Source organism: Phasianus colchicus, chromosome 1, assembly GCF_987193195.1.
Source record: "Phasianus colchicus chromosome 1, bPhaCol1.hap1.1, whole genome shotgun sequence".
In the NCBI taxonomy this organism is placed as follows: Eukaryota; Metazoa; Chordata; class Aves; order Galliformes; family Phasianidae; genus Phasianus; species Phasianus colchicus.
This window is the reverse complement of record NC_143436.1, coordinates 171,629,917-171,652,266: the sequence shown is the minus strand read 5'-3', so window position 1 is coordinate 171,652,266 and position 22,350 is coordinate 171,629,917. Positions and strand designations below refer to the sequence as shown.

The 22,350-nt window shown below is 44.5% G+C and overlaps 2 protein-coding genes across 6 annotated transcripts in view; one reads left to right on the top strand and one right to left on the bottom strand.

Annotated features, from left to right (window-relative positions):
* On the top strand, positions 1-16,763 carry LOC116244149 (fibrinogen-like protein 1). 4 transcript variants are annotated; one of them, XM_090132548.1, is made up of 9 exons: positions 1-5,946; positions 7,589-7,647; positions 9,123-9,204; positions 10,537-10,747; positions 11,797-11,956; positions 13,068-13,165; positions 13,244-13,332; positions 14,347-14,537; positions 15,539-16,763. In XM_090132548.1, exons 3-9 carry the CDS (start codon positions 9,133-9,135, stop codon positions 15,726-15,728), a joined length of 1,011 nt encoding a protein of 336 aa, XP_089988674.1. In that variant the 5' UTR covers positions 1-5,946; positions 7,589-7,647; positions 9,123-9,132; the 3' UTR covers positions 15,729-16,763. The 4 variants fall into 4 exon arrangements, with proteins under 4 accessions (XP_089988674.1, XP_089988671.1, XP_089988691.1 ...); XM_090132545.1 differs by having other exon boundaries at positions 1-6,430; XM_090132565.1 differs by having other exon boundaries at positions 1-6,430; positions 8,438-9,204.
* Positions 16,764-17,206: 443 nt separating this feature from the next.
* The window catches only part of THSD1 (thrombospondin type 1 domain containing 1), a 29,483-nt gene continuing 24,339 nt past the window's right edge, over positions 17,207-22,350 (bottom strand). For both annotated transcript variants that reach the window (XM_031615687.2, XM_090132467.1), the window contains one exon: positions 17,207-21,889. In XM_031615687.2, the coding sequence (XP_031471547.2) occupies positions 20,514-21,889 (1,376 nt within the window). In that variant the 3' untranslated portion in view covers positions 17,207-20,513. The remainder of the gene's footprint in view (positions 21,890-22,350) is intronic.

Here is a 22,350-nt window from a genome sequence, read left to right as displayed (position 1 = left end):
CTCAGCCTGTCCTCATAGGGAGGTGCTCCAGTCCCCTGATCATCTTTGTGGCCCTCCTCTGGACCCTCTCCAACAGCTCCCTGTCTTTCCTGTACTGGGGGCTCCAGACCTGGACGCAGTACTCCAGATGGGGCCTCACAAGAGCAGAGTAGAGGGGGACAATCACCTCCCTGTCCCTGCTGGCCACCCCTCTTCTGATGGAGCCCAGGATACCATTTGCTTTCTGAGCTTCAACGGAGATATTCAAGACCTGTCTGAACTTCTACCTCTGTGGCCTGCTGCAGGGAACCTGCTTTAGAAGGGGGTTGGATTCCATGATCTGCAGAGATCTCTTCCAACACCAACAATTCTGTTATTCTGTGGCATTCAGCCCGTGCAGTTGGGCTGAATCAGTCCTCCCCCGAGAATCCTGCGAAGCAGCACGTGGTACATGGCTGCTCCCTTACCATAAGTCAAGTAATCTACAAGCAGCCCGTTAGCATGAGCACTTTGTGGCAGAAACCTGCTTCTCGCTAACGCTTAGGCCAGCTCTGCCCTTTTACAGCGTTTTGCAGCACGTTCAGCAGCAGAGGGAGCTCCAGGAGAGCGCTTGTGGCCTGCTTCCACAGCTGCAGGGTTGGACAGGCAGGTGGGGCTGGGGATAGCGGCCTTCGCAGAAGGAAATAATGTTTTCAAGGCAAGCACTGAGTAAGGGACTGCTGGACAAGCTTTTCTTGAACGCTTCAGTATTTTTGTTTTCAGTATTTTGCCTGAATTATGCAGATGATTCAGGTGGGATGTCAGGGGGAAGTTCTTTACAGAGAGAGTGGTGAGGTGCTGGAACAGGCTGCCCAGAGAGGTTGTGGATGCCCCATCCCTAGAAGTGTTAAAGGCAAGTTATGATGGGGCCCTGGGCAGCCTGGTCTAGTATTAAATGGGGAGGTTGGTGGCCCTGCCTGTGGCAGGGGGGTTGGAGCTTCATAATCTTTGAGGTCCCTTCCAACCCTGGCCATTCTGTGATTCTGTGATTCTGTGATTCTGTGAGCAGTGAGGCAGTGGCACAGACTGCACAGGGAGGTGGTGGAGTCACTGTCCCTGGAGGCGTTCAAGAACCGTGTGGATGTGGCACTGAGGGACATGGATTAGTGAGCATGGTGGGATGGGTTGGTGGTTGGACTAGATGATCTTTGTGATATTTTCCAACCTTAACAAAAATAAGTCTATGAAAGTGGAACATTTCTGGACATCAGAATAAGTAGTTTCCCCTTCAGGTCTATAAATATATGAAAAAGTAATTATTACAGACTGTGCTAGTCAGCAATGAGCTAAATACATTTTGGGTATTCAAATAATTAGAGAAACAGGTAAACATGGATCAAAACTAAGCTGGATGATGAGAAGAAGCATTAGATTAACTTCTTAACTCTGAAAATAACCTTACATACAGCAGGTCATTTGGTACAGGTTTGATCCTGCAGACCCTGTGGGATTCTGTGAGTTCCTTTCAGCAGGATCTTGTGGCTGTGGAACACCTTTATGGGGAAGACTGTATCACAGAAGAGTATGCAGATCTGGGAATTTGGTATCCTATCTCCTGGGTCTTGTAAGCACCTAACTGTGAAGTGGATTTTACACTAACAACCTACAGCGATCAATCCAAGCAGGGGATGGAGGCTGGCAGGCTTCCAGTTTGGCACTCAGACTGAATACGAGGGCCAAAAATATAACAACTTCCTAGAGGATGCAGATGCACTTAGAATAAAAATCAATCAATCAAACAAACAAACAAACAGTTTTTCTCATTTATTGCCAGTGATTGCACCATAACTGTTGCTTTCAGTGCAGTTAATCCTATAGCTCTAGCAGGTTTGCCATCTCTGATATATCTTCATGAGTTTCCTGATGGTCAATCTATTTTCTTAAAACTACGACTTCTGAAGTCAGAAGGCTAAAGTAAAAACACCACATTTAGCTTTTAAAAAAATTGATTTTCTAGCTCTCAGCTGGTGGAGAAAGATGTATAAACATGACCCAAGGTTCATGAAACAGAAAATAAAAAAGAAGTGTTTAAACTATTCTGTTTTTAAATTCAAGTCTTGTAAATCAGTTTCATTGTATGACATTGTTTAAAACTCATGATACTGACATTTAAAAAACCCTCAGAATCCAGTTCTGATCCCTGGATGATTATTCATAGGTGTAAAACAGCAGAATTGACAACAAAATACAAAAAAAGATCGAAATGTTCAGTAAATAATCCAGTTATACTGGGTGGGAGCAAGATGATGTGTGTGTATCTCAGAGAGGTGATGACATTTTAAATCCCAAAAATAACAGAGAAGCATGATAAGCTGAATCTCTTAACTTGACAAACATCAAGATATGTAGGTACAGATCATTTATATCTGATACTTGTAAGAGAGAGAGCCAAGAAAAGTAACAAGCTTTTTATTCTGTTTTGGGAAAACAGAAATATGGAGATAGTGAGAGGGGAAGGGGGATCAATTCTGTGCCAGTATCCAAAGCAGATAGATCAGATGACCTAATGGTGCTAGCTCTGTTGGTTTGGCTCTCAGAAAATGAGAGAAGAGTAGACAGAAGCTTCAATTGATAGAATATTGAAGAAGCTCAGTGATAGTTATAATAGTTAGTGCCAGTCAACACGGGATTATGAAAAATAATTCCTGTCAAATAAATTGATATTTCAAAAACAAGACTGCAAGTTTTACTGATAAAACACAGGTATTTTGTTGCTTCTGTGAACAACTGCCTGGCTAGAATATTGTATTTGATTACAGAGCTTGAAGGACATGAAATCAATGTGGTTCACACGACTTTAATGAAAACCTTGCACACTAATCTTAAAATAACTGTAAAAGGAGAACAATCCTTAAGCAGTTCATTCCCAAAGAGATTCTGCAGGGACTGGGTGTTGTCTTTTGTTTAATATTGTGTTGGGCTGTTTTGTTTTGAACCGTGCCCATGAAAAAAACCTCCAGTGATAAAATTTTCAGCTGACACAGAGCTTGGAGAAGTGGTCAGTTACAAGAACTGCTGCCAAACACTGATTAAATTGTAACATTTGGTAAGAGAAGATGAAGGAAAAGCTTGCATTCCATACATGCACCATCAGTCTCACAACGAAGGACCTCAGGGTGGTGCAGCCTGCAGACCTGAAGGACAACGCAACATCTTTCAGAAAAAAAATTCTTGGTCATCTTATAGTCTCACTGTCACTGAGAGACATTAGCCACTTGAATGAGGAATGTGTGTATGTGTCATAAAGCTCATAAGCATTTCTCAATTAACTTCTCATGTGTTGCAAATCGCAGCCATCCTGACTCAGTGATTAAGAGAAAGGCAGATCAGACTCAGTGCACCAGTGATCGTGTTGTGAAAACAAGTAACTGAAAAAACCTGGCTTAGCAGTAGGGAGTAATAAGCTGCAGGTAGTCTTTCCATATGTCTCTGTGGCAAAATGCATAACAAGATTCTTAGATCCACAAACAGGAAAGATGTGAGGCTAAGGGCACTGCTGGAGCTACTTGGCTCCCGTGTTCTCTCAGTTCTCTAGTCCTGATAGCCATAACTCTAAAAAGAAAAAGGAAGAACCATGACGTGAGCAAACAACTAAAGTGTAGCTCATCACATCTGAGTCTAAGAGCTCAAAGCTATCCAACTTATCCAAGATAAGGGATGACTTAGCACAGTTGGTCAGACTAGTTCCAGAAAAACATCTAGGGAACCAAAAGGGGATGAAAGCAGATTCTGAGCATCAAAATCTTGATGTAAAAAGATCCTTGTTTAGCAGCTGCCTAATCCAGCAGGATATTAAGCTTCTGGGGGCACTTTGCTGTTGGACTGCAGAGGTCCTCAGAATCTGCTGTTCGGCTTCTGGCATGCCTTGGGCTGTTCTGGCCTGTGTCTGTTCCTAATGGGGCAGATCAGGATCCCAAATATAGGCAGAGGAGTACTTGTTACCCACTCAGTAAAGCCTCTGAGTCCAACATACACCAGCCAACTCTTTGCGGCTTTGTGTATGTGTTCTGCATTAAGCAACTCTGAATGGAATCCGCCTAGGAGTAGAACTTGCTCTTGCTTTTCCCAATTGGAGGCAGGCAAGAGCTCATAGTTGCTTGGCTTTAAGCAGAGAAAAACAAATTTGGCAGAAGAGGGCTCACAGAGTAAGGCATCATGAGAATAAAAGGCTGGAGAATGGGCCTCGGCAGATTCTGACTCAGGGCAAATAATAATAACAATAATAATAAACAATGAGAGTAATTAAGCAGTGAAAGATCATGCAAAGGTCTGTGGTTTGTTGTTCAACACCGAATATTTTACAACAAAATATCTTTTTCTCAAAGAGATGCTTCCATTCAAATAGGAATGAATTAGGTCAGGGGAGTTCTCTGACCTGAGGTAGGTAGGAGATCACACAGATTATCCACATGTTCCCTCTGGCCTTGTGACTAATTCGCTTTTGTACAGCTATTCCTGATGTAAATGAGATGGGCTCAGACCTGTGCTTGCCCTCAGGGGCTTAGGAACTAATTATGTTTGTTGTATCAACCCATTAGATACTCATAGGCTGCATATAGGCTTCTTAGACTGAATTATGTCTTTGCTCTTTGAACGTTATCAAAACATTCAGATCTGGCATGTTTCAAGGTCTGCCACCATTACTCCTTTGTGCATAGATTTCTGTGGTTATTCCTTGCTAACAAACCACAAACTTTTAATACGTATGTCCTGGTTTCGGTTATTTCATAGATTGAAACTACAGTGGCTGATGTCATCACAATGTTTTAAATTTATCATACTTTTGTTGAAGTCCTTTATTGTTAGATTTAAAAAACAAACAAACACACAAACAAAAACCTGTTTCAGACCTCATAAATTAACTTTGTTCAAAAAAAAAAACAACCCTAGCAGCCCACATTCCTCCAGAAAATGCATAGCAGCTGGCTCACTGAGAGCCTGCAGGCTGCTGCTGCCTCCACACCTGCAGTGCCTACAAAGAAAGCTGGTTTGTTGTCTCTTCCAGTAGGCAAGATGTTCATGGAAGGTGGGAAGTGATGGAGAGGCACAGAAATAATGGCAAATGCATAAAGCACCTGGGTTCAGTGCAAATGAGCTGTTTTGCTTGGAGCTGGCTCTGGACTACTCTGAATTTTCCTAGGGTGCGGGTAGGTAGCCAGAGTCTTGCTGTGAAAACCTCAAGGCTGTAACTCCTTTGAAGCCTTGGAGCAGCTGGCTCATTTCTTCCTTACTGCTTTAAGAACAAACAGCCAGGAATTTGTTTGGGAGAAAAACTTGTCCTGAGAGTTTGGGGATGCCACCTCTGTCTTCCAGCAGCAATGATGTTCTCTATTCATGCCTAGGGGGAGGTGAATGTCCTTCGGGTGTCATCTTCATGTCTTCATGCTGAGCAGCTCTGGGGGAGCCCAGCACACCACAGCTGCAGGAATATCCAGAGTTGTCCCAGAGCTCCTCTGTTCACTTTTATCCACTGCTTCACATTCTTGCTGTGCTGGCTGTGCATTTAATGTATGTAGTTTTTTTATGACTGTTATTCAGCACCTACGTACTTTTGCTGGAAGCAGGGAAGAAGAAAGCAGGGTGGGGAAGTTTTTAGTTAATGAAATGGCTATTATTTGCTGACAAGATCACTGAGTTCTTATGAAGAGGGAACTTGGTCTCCTTCCAAGTAACTAAACAGGAATTTGCACTGTAGTATGTGTGTGAAGCACGTGTATTTCAGACAAAAAAAAAAAAAAAATTGTACAGTCCCATTGCCTAGAGACTTCAGCATCTGTGAGGACGCCTTATTGCTCACACTGTCCGCGTTCTGTACGATGACTTGGTCGTTTTACCTCAGGGCCAGTGAAGCAGTGCAGGAACATGTCTCCTTGCTAGAGCTGCCTCATGGGAACTCAACCTCGTGGCAACCTCTCTCCAGTACTTCAGGTATTCCTGACTCTTCTTCTAGCCTGGGCAAATAAATTCATCATGAAACAGGTATGCTAGGAACATGTTGCAGCTGACCGGGGTTTTCACATGCAGACATTGTCAAGCCTATCACCACTGGAGCCCTGAACAGAACATGGGCATTCCAGGCCTCTGGGCTCTGAAAGGCATTTGGGGGTCCCTGAAGAAGGGTTGGACTTTGAGTTCTGCTCCTACAAAATGACAGTTCTGCTCCTACAAAATGACAGTCACTTAACATACATGCAGGAGTTTTTCCCCCACCAGATTTGCAGCCCCACTGCCCCATCTTATCAGGGACCAGCAGGAGTTGAAGATGTGGGGTCTGATGGCCCCCATAGGACGCTGCAAACACCTATGGCTGACCATGCTGCTCTAACGATGCTGCTGCTGACTGGAGTCCATTGTGCTTCTCTATCCAGAACAAGATATATCCATGGGTTGAGGGGACATGCATGCTGGCCAGGTAGGCAAGAGCATAATTTGGTGTGTGTCATCTCAAGCACTTTCTGACTTGCTCAAGCTGAGAAAGGGACAGCGTGGATAAAAGCAAGAGAAGAGCTGAATGACACGGCCCCAGGGAACAGCACAAAGACCCCATGTGCTCAGAGGCATCCAAAACAGCCTCAAAAACCTGCCTCAAAACAAAGGTAGTGAATAAGTGGTGAGAAAAGCACTGCTTACATAACCCTTTCGCGGTGAGATGGGTCAGCTTCCTGATGAAGAAGACAAATTGAATTTTTAAGAAATAAACATCACTCCTGTACTTTGTAAGAGCTGTAAAGTCCTGTTTAGTGAAGGGTAATAGAAAAGTTTATGAAGGGCTTACTTATATACCTTGTCTTTTGGCCCCACCGCCCCTCCTCTGACCTCAGCCCTGTAAAATGGAGCATTTCTGCTATTGTATTTAAAATAATCTCTAATTCCTTGGCCATAATGCAACTGGATGCACTCATCTGTTTGCTTTTTTCTCTCTTCCACAAATGTCCTTGTTTGTGTTAACTATCAAATCTGATCATCCAGCTCCAAGGAGTTACACAACTGTAAATCCTCTGAGATTTCAGCTGAATATCAAATCTTGCTCAACACCCCTGCATTCACTTCTTGGTTCAAATTTTCAGCTCTTTCGGCATTACGGCTGCACTGTGCTTTTTACATATAAACCAGATCAAACAGCTAAAGAAACACCGACCACAAAGGCTGCATTCATTCCACCTTGCGGGGCTTACTGAAATGAGCCCGGCCATATTAAATATGAGATAAAACTCCCATGGGGAGCATTAGTCTGAGTGATTCATATAAACACTTCAGCAAGTCAGTCTTGTTTGAGCTCCACGGTCAGATAAGGTGGGTAATGGTGCACAACCAGCAGAGTCACTCTCATTTGGAGAGCACCACTGACAGAAACATAACTGTTCCTTATTCTAACTGTCAGGCTGCAGGGTAAGAGCAGTATTGGGTAACAACAGATACATCAGGGTTAGTGTAAAACTGCATGTGTTTTGTGTGGAGCTGCCTGTTGCAGTGAAACATTTTTCTGAGCCCTTGATGTGGGCCATCTGGAAAGGAAAATCTACTCAGCCTTCAGAAAGAAAGCCAGGATTATGATCACTTTATTTTGCAGTTGACTTTCAAGGGAGATATTCATATCAGGAGGAGGTCTGAAGGAAAGGCGAGTTGCAGGTATGTGGATTTAATATATGTTGATAAAGGCATAGACAAAGTCACTTTTTTTTCCCCTCCAGACTTCGCTATCTATTTTTCAGTAGTCATTGCTCCAATCCATCCTTCCTGTTAGCTGTTTGCTTCCACCCACATTCTCTGCACCGGGCCTGATCCTGATCTCAGTGACAGAATGGCAGCATGCAGCAGGGCAGTGGGAAGGAGAAGTACCAGCAGTCCTGGGCTCAGGGGGAACCATTCTATAATTCTGAACTCTTTTCTCTGTCATCTGAAAAAATGCCACATGCCAGAGCTCACACCTGCATGTCTCTTATTGGTGACTTCCACAGGGCAGTTCTCTTGGCTTGCCTTGGCCCTGGCTTTCAGGCAGCTCCCCTGTCACAGCAGCTTTGCCAGCTCTATATGCAGCTGCTCCTAGAGTCGCAGCTAAAGCAAAGCAAGTCCTGGGAGTGCAGATCTGGTGAGCCAACTTTTTTGCAGCACATCCAGATGTGAAGAGGGGGTTACTTTATCTCATTTTTCAGATTTTGTTTTATTCTTTTACGATTTTTTTTTTTTTTTAAGTGCACCATGCAGGCACACTATGAACAATCTGTACCGTTTGCTTGCACTCAGCTGCATGTTCCCAGTGGTGGTTATTTATGTGTTTTTTTCTAGCTGAGCCTCAGCCCAAAGCCCTGTCTGTATGCTGGGGCAGAACAGCAGCAGAGGTTTTTTTGCCACTTCCCCAGTGAAAAACTGAAAACCCCACTGAAAACCATCCCACGCCCACTCTGTGCCCACTCTGCAGCTCCCGTACTAATAGACAGCTCTGTGGACCTCAGAAGGGCAATCCATATGCTCACTGAACCAGGAGGCAAAATTCCTGTTATCTCTGGGAAGTAAGTACTGCACAGACTGTAGTTTTGACAATCTATTCTAACAGGGAGCACTCTGGAGAGATGCTGAGTAACTTCCCATGTGCGTGAGCGCTAGAGAGAGGGGGCAGAAGCTGCTGGAGCATCTCACTGGGGCTTTGTTCCTCCAGTGCAGCAGAAGCTTGGACCAAACCCTAGGTCTCCATGTCAGCACACTGCACTGATGTTTCAGTTTCTCCCTCGCATGCACCTTTTCTCCCATTCTGTCCTGTCTGTGGCTTCAAGTTACCTCCTTAACAAATAGAACAGAATCACAGAATCGTTACAGTTGGAAAAGACCACTAAGATCACCTAGTCCAACCACCATCCCATCCCATCCCATCATGCCCACTGACCATGTCCCTCAGTGCCACATCTACACGCTTCTTGAACACCTTCAAGGACAGTGATTCCACCTTCCCTGGGCAGCCTGTGCCAGTGCCTCACCACTCTTTGTGAAAAGATATCCAAACCTACAGCACTTACTGAGCAGTTAAATGTGATTGTGATGTAGGGGAGAAGGGGTAAGCTGTGAGAGCAACTTAAGGAACAGTGCAGTCTGTCAATGCTTCTTTTCAGGTGATAAGAGATGAGTGTGTTGATGTCCTGGTGGCTGCTGCTCCTTCTGGTCAACTTTGGCTCACCTGCACCCAGGTTTTCGGTGCGTATGTCTCAACCAGTGTCTATACAGCCTCTCTGTGATATGCCAGTGAGTTATCATTTCCAGTCACGTAGAGATAGGTGTCCCCTGCAGACAACGTGGGACTGCAGGAGCTTACATCTAAGGGAAGGTTACTCTTGCTGATAACAAGAGTTTCACAGCATTAGGGGCTGGGCAACCCTCCACATGGCTGGACTGACATTGCTAAGAATTGCAAACAACAAAAAAGCCCTTTCAAGGGAAAAAAAAAAAAAAGAAGAAAAAAAAAAGATTTTACAGTTTTACAGCCAGTAAAGAAATACTCCATTCCATTTCCTCAGGGAAAACGGTCTTCTTTTATTCATTGCAATTTAAGAAGCAGGGAAAGAGGAGCTAGACATAGTCTGAAGCAATCTGTTTTCATCTGATGAGCAAATCAGTCTTGGGCCAGCTCAAAGAGGTACAGAGTTTGGCAGAGGAGAGCTCAGAGCTGTCTACAGCAAGTTCCTGTGTGGCTCCAACCTGGAAACACTCCTCTGCAGGGGAAAACAAACAAGTGGAGGAAAAGAAGCAGGCGGCTGGGCAAGCATGTGTTGGCACACAAGGCAATCTGCTGTCCTGCTTGTTTCTCTCATGCCTAGAATTGGGCCTGCTTTGGTGTTGCTTCAACCAGCTTGCTCAGAGCAAAACCAACAGCTGATTCTTATGCACACCTTTTCTTGGCTGTCTTGAAAGATAATTTGCTCTGTTCTGTTGATGTAACTAATGGAGTAACATCAGCCACAGCCTAGGTTGTTGCTTAAAGTCACAGCCACAGTTGTTGCTTAAAGACCACAGATTGTGGTCTTGATTATAGTAATGCAGCTCTGAAGTTACTCCACTTATCCTAGTAGGCCCACTGCTTTTCAGCTCTTTTATCTTCCAGTTTTACAAGATGTTTCTGTACCTCACTGGTTTAGTCTGGCTGCAGTGCAAGAGCAAGGATTTTCTGCTCTTATTACCCTGAGCAGTTTCATAGTCTGCAAAACTCCCTTTGATTTCCTTAAATGAGCTGAATGACTTTTGTCCAAAGTAATTTTCCACATATCTGATGATATTCTGCAATGCTCAGATCAGTGGAAAGACCATTGCAAGAAATCACTTTTCACTGGGTTCAACTCAAAAGCCCATGCTGCAGGACTCGTACTGCTTAGAGAGGGACTGCCATGGAATCATCTTGATCCATAGAGGCAGAGCAATGTGTTAGGGTTAAGAGGAGACAGGCACTCATTCCCCCTCTGCCCCTCTGTTCCTATCACTGATTGAAATGTGTTTTTTGTTCTTTCTTTTCATCTACTTTTTCTCCCACCACAGGAAAACGATATTTGCCTCCTAGACAACAATAAATTGAGGCAAAGGTTAAAACATCTTCAAGATCTGCTTTACTTATATGAACTGCAGCTGAAGGACATCCTGGAGAACACTTATCATAGGACAAAAAGTGGGCTTTTCTCAGGCAACAGGAGCATGCAGCATGAGGCTCTTTTACCCACAACCAGTGGAAATTTGATAGTCTATGACCAAGGTACATTTTGCATTAGTATATGTGGAAATGTCAGCTTGCAGAAAAGTTTAGTACTTCCTGCAGTGTCCCTTGTATCACATTTTATTCCTGCTAAAAATTTATTCAGCTTTTAAAATGGTAAAGTGGATTGTGTTTTAACATGCAGTCAGGTACATGGAAGGAGAAGGGCAAGATGTGGCCCTGTGGCCTTGGTGCCAGAAGGCTTGCCTGGGGCTGGATTCACCTGGCCCAGCTTTAGGCAGCCATCATGCAGCTACCACCCAGCTATCTGCAGCTGGGTTTTCACCCAGAGACTCCGGTGCAGAGGAAAAAGCATGTTGCAGCTCTTTTCCATCGGACCTGCTTTAGACATGCGCTAGAGGAGAAGATGGGATGCAGGCACTGCAACCTGTCTGAAAGAAACCAGCATCCCTGTTCTTCATCACTTCTGTTGTGTGGTAATACACAGGCATGCTCCATCTCTTGCTGTCACTTTGATAATACTGTCATAACTTGAATCATAGACTGTGGCCATGATTTTATCCTTGATGGGCATTACACTAAAAGTATGAATCCCTGCTGGAGACGATCACGCAAACTCACCCTCTAGCTTTAGAAATTTTTAGGCCTTTATCCAGTCCAAAGTACAGCCAAGGTTAAGTTTCCACATGGAAATTTAGTACCACTTGCAGTGAAGCTGGATCTGCATTGTTCTGGGAGTCTGAAGTATGCAGAAAGCTGGGCCCAGCCAACTGCCCATGCCATTCCCTGGTCTCTGCACGGCACCTGCTGACAGAGCCAGCCCTGCTCCCACATTCCACACGTTGTAGCCCCACCTGAGCTGCACCTGTCCCCGTCTCACTGAATATTTGGGAATGACTCCCAAGGCTCCAAAGCCCTGCTCTGGAAGTCAGCATTGCTAACACCTTTCTGACCTGTCTGCTTTGGCTCTGCAGGCATTGCAAAGCCAGTCAAGGGTCCTTGTCCTATTTCTCTCAGCGATGCCCTCTCTCAGCTACACATACCCCTTTGCGTTCCCTCATGTAACAAACCAATTCCATTCTGCCCAGATTGTTCTGCAGTGTATAATAGGAAGAAGACCAAAAGTGGCTACTACCGAGTCAGGCCCAGGGCAGACCAAGAGCCTTTCCTGGTGTACTGCGACATGTCTGATGGCGGTGGATGGACTGTAATTCAGCGACGGAGTAATGGCAGAGAGAATTTCAACAGGTAGGTGCCTTGAGGTCCCATCAACAGAACCTTCAGTGAGACCCCCAGTGCCCACCAGGGGGCAAAACTCAAGGATTGAGAAGCAGGATATACAACATAATAATGATGGTAACTCTTTGAGTTAGGGCAATGTGTGGGTATATATTGGTAACAGGAGGCCACTTTCAAGATGGACTTATAATACCTTTTCCATGGTTGTCTGCATTTGAGAGTGTATGTGCATGCATATTTGTATGAAGCAGTTCAATTGGAAGGGGCCTATAAGGATCATCTGACTGCCTGGCCACCTCCAGGCTAACCAAGAGTTAAAGGGCATTGTGAACAGGACTATCCAAATGCCCCTTAGTTCCCGTGTTTGATGGCCCTTATGGTAAAAAGTATTTTACCTGGAAAAAAATGTCCCCATGAAGATTAATTATAGCACACAGAGTTTTAGGGCATGTCTCTTAAATCAAGTGCAACCCATTGTAAAGCTGCATCAACTGGCTCTAAGCTAGCCTACCCAGAGGAGGGTAGCTATCTAGCCATGGTAATTCAACTCTTAGCGAAGATGAATTTATGTCAGTGAAAAACATCCTAAGGAGTAGCATTGACTAGTAAGTAGCTCAGGCAGATTTGAAATCCCCACAAACAACCTGAGAGAGGGAATAAAGACAGGGTTAATTAAATTGGAAATATCAGTACACAGGAAGTATATGTGAATATCAAAGACAGCACAGAAATAACAGGAGGTTTTAAGTTACTGAAATGATTAGAAGAATGTAATAACATAAGATTTATCTTAAGAACAACAAAGCTACAGGATTCTGGTGAAAAATAAGTACGTATATTTAAAGGACAAGTTGCCACAAGCAGTGACTTTGCAAAGAAACAGAAGTGAGAGTGGTCAGTGAATTAAAAATAGGTTTAAGTGAAACAGGAACACAAGGCAGATCCAGATATTTTCCTTCCAGCTTCATCCAGAAGCTTTTGTTTGCAGCTTCTGCTCATTTTCAGATTCTTCACTATATCACTTTATTCATCCAAGGCTATTTTATATATGAAACTGCAAGTATCACCAACTGATACTTGTTGCCCCCATATGCTGAAATTCATATTTGTGTTACTGCAGGAAGTGGAATGATTACAAACTGGGATTTGGGAAGTTCCAGGGCAAGAATGATGAATACTGGCTGGGCAACGACCACATCTATGACCTGCTTGCTAGAGGTGCAAGTATTCTCCCTCCATTGATTTTTCCAATTCACCTGAGATAGTTCATCTAACAGGAGTCCACTTTGTGCTTAGGAGAGAACTCATTAAAGATTGACCTGATGGACTGGCATGGGGAAAGACGTTATGCAGTATATGAAAACTTCCAGCTCACCAATGAACAGGTAAGAAATGGAGAGAACAATGACTTCTTGTTTTATCCACACAGTGTAAGCCTTCAGCATCAATCCTCTACTAAGTGCCAGGGGCAGAGAAAGACCAAGGACAGGCAGATCACTGTACTTTCATGTTTGCATTCTATCGTTAGACAGCAAACTGCTCAATGTAGAGGCTGGACTCTCAGAACTGTTAGCTGTACACAGTTCTATCAAGAATTCCTAAGAGGACAGGTCCGTTAGGCTAAAAATCAGATGACTTCTAGGTCTTAGAGGAGAGAAAAATGCTAAGGACTTTTCTAGTTGAACCATGACCAGTTTATGAAAACATTTGTTTGGCACAGTTTCCTGCAACAGGTGTTGTGATCAATGAGCCAGGCAAAGCTTTCCAGCTTGTTGTATAGTGTATCAAATGATTCATGAAAATCAATAAAACCTGAAGCCCTTTGTGTCAGTGCTAGTATAATAGAAGGGCTACTAAAATGATGAAGAGACTGGAGAACTGCTCATAAGAGGCAAGGCTGGGGGATCTGGGCCTGCTCAGCTTGGAGGAGTCTTGGGAGGGAACTTATCCATGTGCATAAATACCTGAAGGGAGGGTGCCAGGAGGATGGGGTGAACTCTTCTCAGTGGTTCCTAGCGATAGGATGAGAGGCAGCGGACAGAAACTGAAACATGGGAAGCTCCATCAGTACACAAGGAAAAATTTCTTACTGCATGGGTGACAGAGCACTGGCACAAGTTGCCCAAAATGTATGTGGGGTCTCCTTACTTGGAGATACTCAAAAGCTGTCTGTACACAGGTCTACATAATATGCCCTAGGGAGCCTGCTTGAGCAGGGACCAGATGGTCTCCAGATGCCTCTTTCTACCTCAACCATTCTGATATTCTGTAAATCATAAGGCCAAAAGTCACCTGTGACTTCAACGGTCACTTATTTGACAGGGGGTACAGTGGACGGAGAAAATTTGATCTCAAAAATATGAGCTGAAATCAAAGACACATTTCACATCCCGTTGCAGGACAACTACAGGTTATGGTTTGGCACCTACTCTGGTAATGCTGGTGACGCTCTGTCCGGTGGGAGCAGTTTTGAGGATCAGTGGTCAGCCTCTCACAGAGGGATGCAGTTCACCACATCTGACAAGGATCACGATCGATTCCTGGCAGGCAACTGTGCATTGGAGAGCAGTGGTGGTTGGTGGTTTAACAGGTATGGAAAACAGTTGATGCTACTCAGCTTTTGGAAGTGTGAACAGGGTGTGGGTGGCAGTTCTGCCAAGAGGACCTGCCTGCCTTGCAGCAGATGGAGGTTGCTGTTGGCACATGCCACCTCGCACAGCTAAATCTGACATGTTCATACCAACAGGAAAACAATCTGCTACTTTCATTATGAAGCCAAGCAGGTCAGTTGCATTCATTTGAAGAAGATGGGCCAGAATAAAACTATAGGGGGAATGACTTGGAAGAAGAGCTTGACTGAAAATTCCTTGCAAGTGCTTTGGGTTATATCTTAAGAAAGAAAATAGTCATAGACACTGCAAGAGGAAGTGTGCACAAGTTTTTTATAGCACTTGTAAAGGGGATGAGCTATTCCTTACTCTTCCTGGTGATTTATTTTCCATTTGGGTATGCCCCCAAAAAGCAGATAGGGTTCACCAGCCTCAGAAGCATAGACATCCCACCATCAGGAGTTTTTCTACACTTTAGTGCAAGACAGACCTCTTTTTTTGTTTAGTCTAAGCCCCCATTGCATACAAATTGAAGTCAGTGGAGCTACAAAAGTGTACATCAATAGCTAGATTCAACCTGATTAAAAGACATCTGCATTTTTAGGTGTTAATGCATATTACCTATTCCTGAGCCGACGCATACCACAAACCTCTCTGTTCAGGGAAATGAATCATAACCCTGGTCAGTACATTCAAAGCAGCCAACAGGTTGTGTTATCCAACCAGAGTAGGTGTTTGCTTTAGGATGACCCACATACTTCTCTTGGCTCCACTGACTGCATTAACCAGTTCTCCATAGGTAGTAGTAGGATATCAGATATCTAGTTTATCACAGAGATGTCTAGTGTCTGAACCTGTCAGTGAATCCCACCCATGGTATTTCCAAACGTATGTTGTGTGAAAGTTGTACCTTGTTATAATAACACAACGTCTTCCCAGGCTAAACATAATCTCCTTTTTCCCTCCCCTACATTGTTCCAAGGTGCCACGCTGTAAACCTCAATGGACGTTACTACAAAACAGGAAGGTACAATGGATCCCATGACAATGGCATTGTTTGGTCTACGTGGCACGGGATGTGGTACTCGCTCAAATTCTCGGCCATGAAAATCAGGTCTCCGTTCTTTGTTGACAGTGAGAGTGGAGATGGTGAGGATGGTCAGGGCAGCTGAAATCTGCTGCTTTGAAAAGTGAAAAAGTATAAGATGAAAAGAGTTTTGTAAATTAATAGCCAGCTTGCTGCTGCTGCCAATTGTCAAAACTTCACTGTGGTAACTGTAGTTGCAGCTGTTTCTTCTAGCTGAGTTGTGAGTTGTTTGAGGACAGCCAGCCAACAATCTAATGAAAAATGTACAGAAAACCACAGCTTCCTTTTTCAGCAGTTTTTGGGACTTCACTGCAGAGTGTTTCTGAAAAGCTCTTTGGATCTTGAATGATCAAGCACATTCATTTAGCTACCTGTACTCCTCAAGGGTAGGTCTTTTGTATCTTGATTGTGATGGTCAGTGCCTGAGAACATGATAACAGAAACAATGAGGTGATAAGGAATTGGACTTCATCTGGTGTGCCCTCATTAGTGCTTTGATTTGGATTAGCAGCATGTTTTTAAGCAACTCTCTATGGTCACCAATTGCTACATTTTAGTTTCAGAACACACCTAGAATGTGAAACCAAGCCAGAAGATGGATTTCTCCAACAGCTAATAAGCAACCTGACTATTTTCAAGTAAGACTACTTCAAAGTAAGCCCCCACAGCATGGGCAATGTTGATGCTGCATTTCACAGAGCTTTGCTCTGCAGAGCCACTTCTACAGTATACTGGGGCGTGCTAATGCAATCATAGACAATGCTGGTAACTATATTTAAGTCTCAGATTTGAATAAGGCAGATTTTACTAAATTTAAGATTAGAACAGATACCCTTGAGATTGCCTTCATAAAGGCAATCATGATCCATCTTTATGTTCTCATGTAATTTACCAGACCACTTTAGAATTATTGAATCATAGAATTGTTAGAGTTGGAAGGGACCCCCAATGGCCATGTGGTCCAACTCCCTTGCAATGAACAGGGACACCTACAGCTCCATCAGGTGCTCAGAGCTCCGTCCAGCCTGACCTTGAGTGTCTCCAGGGATGGGCATCCACCACCTCTATGGGCAATCTGTGTCACTGCCCCACCAAACCTGTTGTAAGACTTTTTCTTTAGCGAAGGGGAATTAGAATGCAGAAAGGGATTGAAACACGAGGCACAGTGCATTCATTATCTCATCTGACTGAAATAAAAGAGCATAAATGACTGAAAGAGATGGAATACTGAAAATTTATTTTCCACAAGTTGTTGAGAACAAGTCAAAACAAACAGTATTATCAACTTGATGCAAATCATTTCACTACCGTATTGTAGGATGAGCCTTTTTGTTTTTTCTGAATTACAACTTTTTTAAACAGGTTATTTTTCATTTATTTGCTTTTAGAACAATACACGTTATAATTTGTATTATATAGCCATAAGTGTGAAATAAAACCATCTGAGTAGCACTTAACACTTTGTATCTGTTTTTAAACAGTAGGAATTTGAACAGAAGTTTGGATGAGAAAGCACATAATGCAGGAATTTCATTATTTTGTTATCCCTGGTACTTAGGTACCTTCTGTCCTGGGTAGTTTGGAGGGGTCTGCAAAGTAAATTTAATTTTTATGTCTCAGACTGTCCTGGAGACAATGCAGAGACATATGAATAGTCAGTATATAATTTGGTTTGATTCCCCTGCTTTTTCAGGAGGTAAATCCTGTTCTCACTTGTTCTAGACATCCCAATGATTGCAAAAGTGAATGCCAGTGTGCAAAGGGCTGGTGCTCCAGGGAGATGTTCTCCTGAAATCCAGGCCTGGTGAGACTGCATTACTGCCCTCTTCCCAAGAACTGGTGTGGGCCCACGTGGAAAAACCTGCACCTGTATGTCTGCAGGGAGCTTGCCCTTGTGAAGAAAGACCTGCTAACAACCAGCACTTAATATTTCATTTTATGGAATCATGGAATCATAGAATGGTTTGAGTTGGAAGGGACCCTTAAAGATCATCTATTCCAACTACTCAACTGATCCCTTCTGCATTTTACAATGGTAAAAGCAGTGCAAAGCTTTAACTGTATGTTGAGAACGTAAGGAATCCCTTTGCACGTCATATAATGAGGCAGCCAGTGGTGTGATACCAAGAGCAGGAAGGGCAATTTTTGTTTAGGCAGAAGGCACAGAGAAATGTGAACAAATTCAGGTTTTATTAAGGCCTTCTGGCAGGCATATGATGCTCAGCCTTCATTCTTTAGGTCTAGGGAAGCAGAGTAAAGAGCCAACTGGTGAAACTCAACTCTGCATGCTGGAAATCAGCAACACCACCAAAGGGCCAGCACTAGAGGTTTGACAGATTGCTGAGCAGCCAATAACCCATCTGATGCCAAACAACCAAGCAGAAGCACTCAACAGGGCTTACTCTTACAGCTGTTACCCAGTCCAATCCTCCAACAGCCATAAAGCCTCAGGAGTCCATTATCCAAAGCCATTATAGTTGGACTGCCTTCAGTCAGCACTGGTATTTTGCTGCTTTTCTCAGACAGAAAATGGGGTCAAGATCTGTCAGCCTGGGATGGAAGGGAGTACAATTCATTCACTGATGCTTTAGATTTGTGATGTCCACCTCATGCACTGCAGTCACCGGAGGCAGCCTGATGTTGAGAAGAGGCAGCAGAAAGCTTTAAGGCCAGGTTGATTGGGGCCCTGGGCATTCTGATCTAGTACTTGGTCTAATGGCTGGCAGCCCTGCCTGTGGCAGGCCCGTTGGAACTTAATGATCCTTGAATTCCCTTCCAACCCAAGCCATTCTATGATTCTATGAAAGCAGCAGCTGGCTTAGAGCAGAGCTGCCTCCTTCTTGTGCTGGGAGCCGCTTGGAGACACAGGAGTCAGAAGACTCTGGGCAGGACCCCACAGCACCTAAACCAAACCCTATTGAGTGTTTCAGAACCCTTTTAATCTTAACAAATACTGTAAAATGGCACTAGACAAGGACTAGTTTGATCTGAGGGCTACTGTCAAGCTCAAATACCTCCCACTGAAGGTTTTATTAAGGCTTCCTGAATGTTTCTGTGCAGTACATTTGATCATCCATCTCTCCAGGGTCTCCTGCCTTACAAGACTGTAAATACATCTCGCCGCACTGTAGCTCTGAAGCTGACAGATCACTGCTTCAGGGCAAATGCGCTTCACACAGCCAAGTTTACCTTAGCACAGGGGTGGTAAGTGAGCTAAGAGGTAATTGCTCTAGAGATCTGGTTTCCAGCTCATTTAAGTCAATTTAAAGACCAGTTACATTTGATTAGCTTTGGATTGGTCCTCAAGCGCGGACATGTTCTGAACTGCTGTAAGCAGCACACTGAGCTGACAGCTGATGGGAACACGTTGCTGTGCTGGAGCAGCTCTGGGAAGAGGCTGCACTCAGCACCCTGTCACTCAGGCCCCTAGCTCCAGCCGCAGCTGCAAAATGTTCCATCGGCTGTGAAGCCCAACTCTGGCGGCCAAATGCTGACATCCTGCCTCCTTCCAGCACAGCGAGCCCTGCCATACAGATCAGGCTGCTTATGGGGGTGTTTGAAGACTGACAGTTCTCTGCCTGAACCCACCTTCTCTCATCCCATCCCCTGCTGCCAGCATCTTTTCTTTCCTTGGTTGCGCCCAGCAGCACTCCCCTTGTCCTGCAGACTCTGAAGAGGCGGCTGCTCCAACGAATGCCAAGCAAACACCCTGAGTCATTCTCGCTGGCCCAAGCTCTGTCTCTGCTGTCAGTCAGGGTTTCGACCCAGCTCTGAATTCCTGCAGCACTGTGTAATCACAATTTATAATTCCTGATTTTAAAGCATGAAAAAGAAAACACCAATGTAACTTTTGCATTTCACCTCCAGGTTTTCTGGGAATCGACAGATGTTGTCAAGCCTTTTTCCTTTTGATTTGCCAACCAGGTATTCACCAAATAAATATGTTCTTCACTGGGTTTGTCCATAATTTATTTTGAACTTGCTGTAGTAGTATTATTGTCAATTAAGTGACACAGAAAATAAACTGCTCAATAAAGGCAATGATGATCACTGAATGGGCGGGCAATCAGACTGCTCCCACTGCCCACTATGGCTATTCAAACACTCCACTAAGATTTCTCAGGGCTACAATTTAATAATTTTCTTTGCTCCTCCAACCAGCATGTTCCTTTCTACCATCTCCTGCAAATATCTGCACATCACTGTATTTTCTTGCTACAAATATTGGTAGAAAGAGAATATCAAAGCACTGAATGATGAAAAATACCCCCTCCATTTTCTCTTCAAATGTGCAATATGCACTGCTTGCACTTTTACCCAACCAGCAAAGAGAAGCATCAACACATGACATGTTTCAGCAATTACAGCCAATCAACACAGCTCAATAACGACCACAAAAAATGATGGAAATTGCTCACAGCTTGGGGTTTGTGTTTCCTAAATGGGAAATGATTCACTAATTAGGACAGATGTTTGGAAAACGGATCTCTTAGGACATCATCATCTACTAGTAGAAGGTTTTCCCGAGACGAAAATCTCTAGATCAATGGGATTCGTTATGTCTGAAGCATGAAAGGTGACTGTTTTATGCAACAAAACCCAGTGGATTACTCCTGTCTCACACCTTCACTAATACGAACATTCCCAGGGTATCATGTGCATATTTTTAAACACACACATACAAAAAATAATTATATGAAAGTACTTTCTAGTAATTATATAGGAATGCGTTCCTGCAAGTCAGACTTTCAGATTTCCCTCCTTCTCCAAGCGGAAGAACATAATTCCCACTGCTCCTCTCAGCAGAATCCAGCAGGTGTTGCAGACCCGCTCCCGCACATGCCCCTCCTATGAGGTTGCACCGAGTCCCTCAGATCACAAGCTTCTCAATACTTAAAGTACTTCTTTCGTCCTCTTCATTCGAGCCGAAATACCCAGGGAGATCGATCATTTGCTGCTCTGCCTCTGTTAAGCCAAAGGTAGTATTATCGTAGAAGGCAAATTCAGGGTCCACTGGGAAGCTCTGGCACTTGTCCTTTCGGTACTGGGCAGGGCTTACAGCGAGGCCTCTCTGGTAACTCTCTTTGCCAGCAGAGCTCGTTTCCTTCCGCCACGCACCTTTGGGGTTAGGTGAAGGGCCCCGCTTACTCCTGCTGGGCTCAGGCTTTTCAGGGGCCCTGTCCTGACCGGCATGCTGGCGATCAGCGATCAGGTCCAGCTTCTTCACAGGCGGACACGCCCTGTGGTGGCCTCTCGTGCCTTGGCCCTGCGCTTCACACATCGGCGCAGCGCCGTGGGGTTGATCCAGCTTTTCAGAGGTTGGGTTTGTGTTTCTCAGTTTTGGCCGCGTCCTGTCTTCCAAGCCATGGTCCCACATCCTGGTCCTGGAGGAATACAGAGGAGTCTGCCGGGGGGTGAGGGTGGACATGCTTCTCTCTCTGAAAGGCCTGGCCTTCTTTGTTTCGTGAAAGCTGGCTGTTCTTCTAAACTGAGGGTTTCTGTGACAGCCCCTCTCAGACAACTCCCCTCTGTTATCCGGGTGTTTGAAATGAGCTCTTCTTGTCAAGGTCTGGGTGGGGCTCAATGCAGCACTGGCCTGGGAGAATGGAAAATCCAGCCTCGGGTTACAGCCTTCTCCTAGGAATTTGGGCTGACCGGCTGGCTGCTCCAGAAATGGAGATTTGATCCTAAATTTATTGGCCACTCCCTCCTCTTGGGATTCTGCACTCAGGGGAAGCATCGTGGTGGCACCGACAACCGTGTCCGTGAGGGGATTCTGAGAGACGTGGTACACCTTGGTGGTCTCAGTCAGGCCCTTCTTCTTCATCTCTTTCAGCTGCTGCTGTGCGAGGCGGTAGCTGAATATCGGAGGGATTATTTTTTGGGCGTTTGGCTGAAAGTTCTCACTTCCAGAGGCATTGTCTTCTTGGGCAAACTGAAGGCTTCGCCTGTAGGTCAGAGGAATGTTAACAGGGGCATCCCCTCCTTCAGTGAAGCTGTCTCGCTGCTTGTTGCCCTGGCAAATGTTCTCCTCATCAGAGTTTTTTCGGAAGCCAGGGGAATGGACGGAGTTCCGACGCATGGCCGTGCTGCACTTCTGAGCTCTGCAGAGTTTTCTCCACAGGGTGATGAGAACAGTGGCAAAGATGATGAACAGGCACAAGGAGATACCTGTGATGGTGACTATGTTGTTTGCTTTCTGGTCCTCTCCTGGCTGGACAGAAGGTGGGGTGGGAGGCTTGACAGCTGTAACAAAGAGGACAGTCTGTCACCAGAGTTATATTTGTCAACAGAATTTGGTATTTTAGAATGGATACTTCAATAGAGTAACTAATTAATACAGTACAGTAAGTGGTATGCCTATACGATTTGCTCACTGCAGATGACTTAATACAGCCCACTTCAAACTGGCAGGAGAACAGATCTACTTACTTTAAATCAAGGGACCCACAGATCATTCAAATGTAATTGTCACCTTTGCCTGTTCTGCTCTTTCCAAAAGACACTCCTAAATAAGCGTAAAACAGGATGATAATACTTGCCTTCTTTTATAAAGTACATCAAGATCCCCTGCTGAAAAGTAATGCAATGGTGTAAAAATAACAGGAGAGTACTACAGGTATCACTTTAACATTATTTTTAGGGTGACTTAAGGGGTGTGAAAATTATCAACTTGTGAGCCCTGCAGCTTGAAAAGAGACAGCACT

What these genes read in the sequence shown, in the direction of transcription:
- LOC116244149 (XM_090132548.1), top strand. Translation starts at nt 9,133, where the DNA reads ATGAGTGTGTTGATGTCCTGGTGGCTGCTGCTCCTTCTGGTCAACTTT. An exon ending in GGCAGAGAGAATTTCAACAG is followed by an intron (nt 11,957 to 13,067) that starts GTAGGTGCCTTG and finishes GTGTTACTGCAG; the next exon opens with GAAGTGGAATGATTACAAAC. An exon ending in GGTGGTTGGTGGTTTAACAG is followed by an intron (nt 14,538 to 15,538) that starts GTATGGAAAACA and finishes CATTGTTCCAAG; the next exon opens with GTGCCACGCTGTAAACCTCA.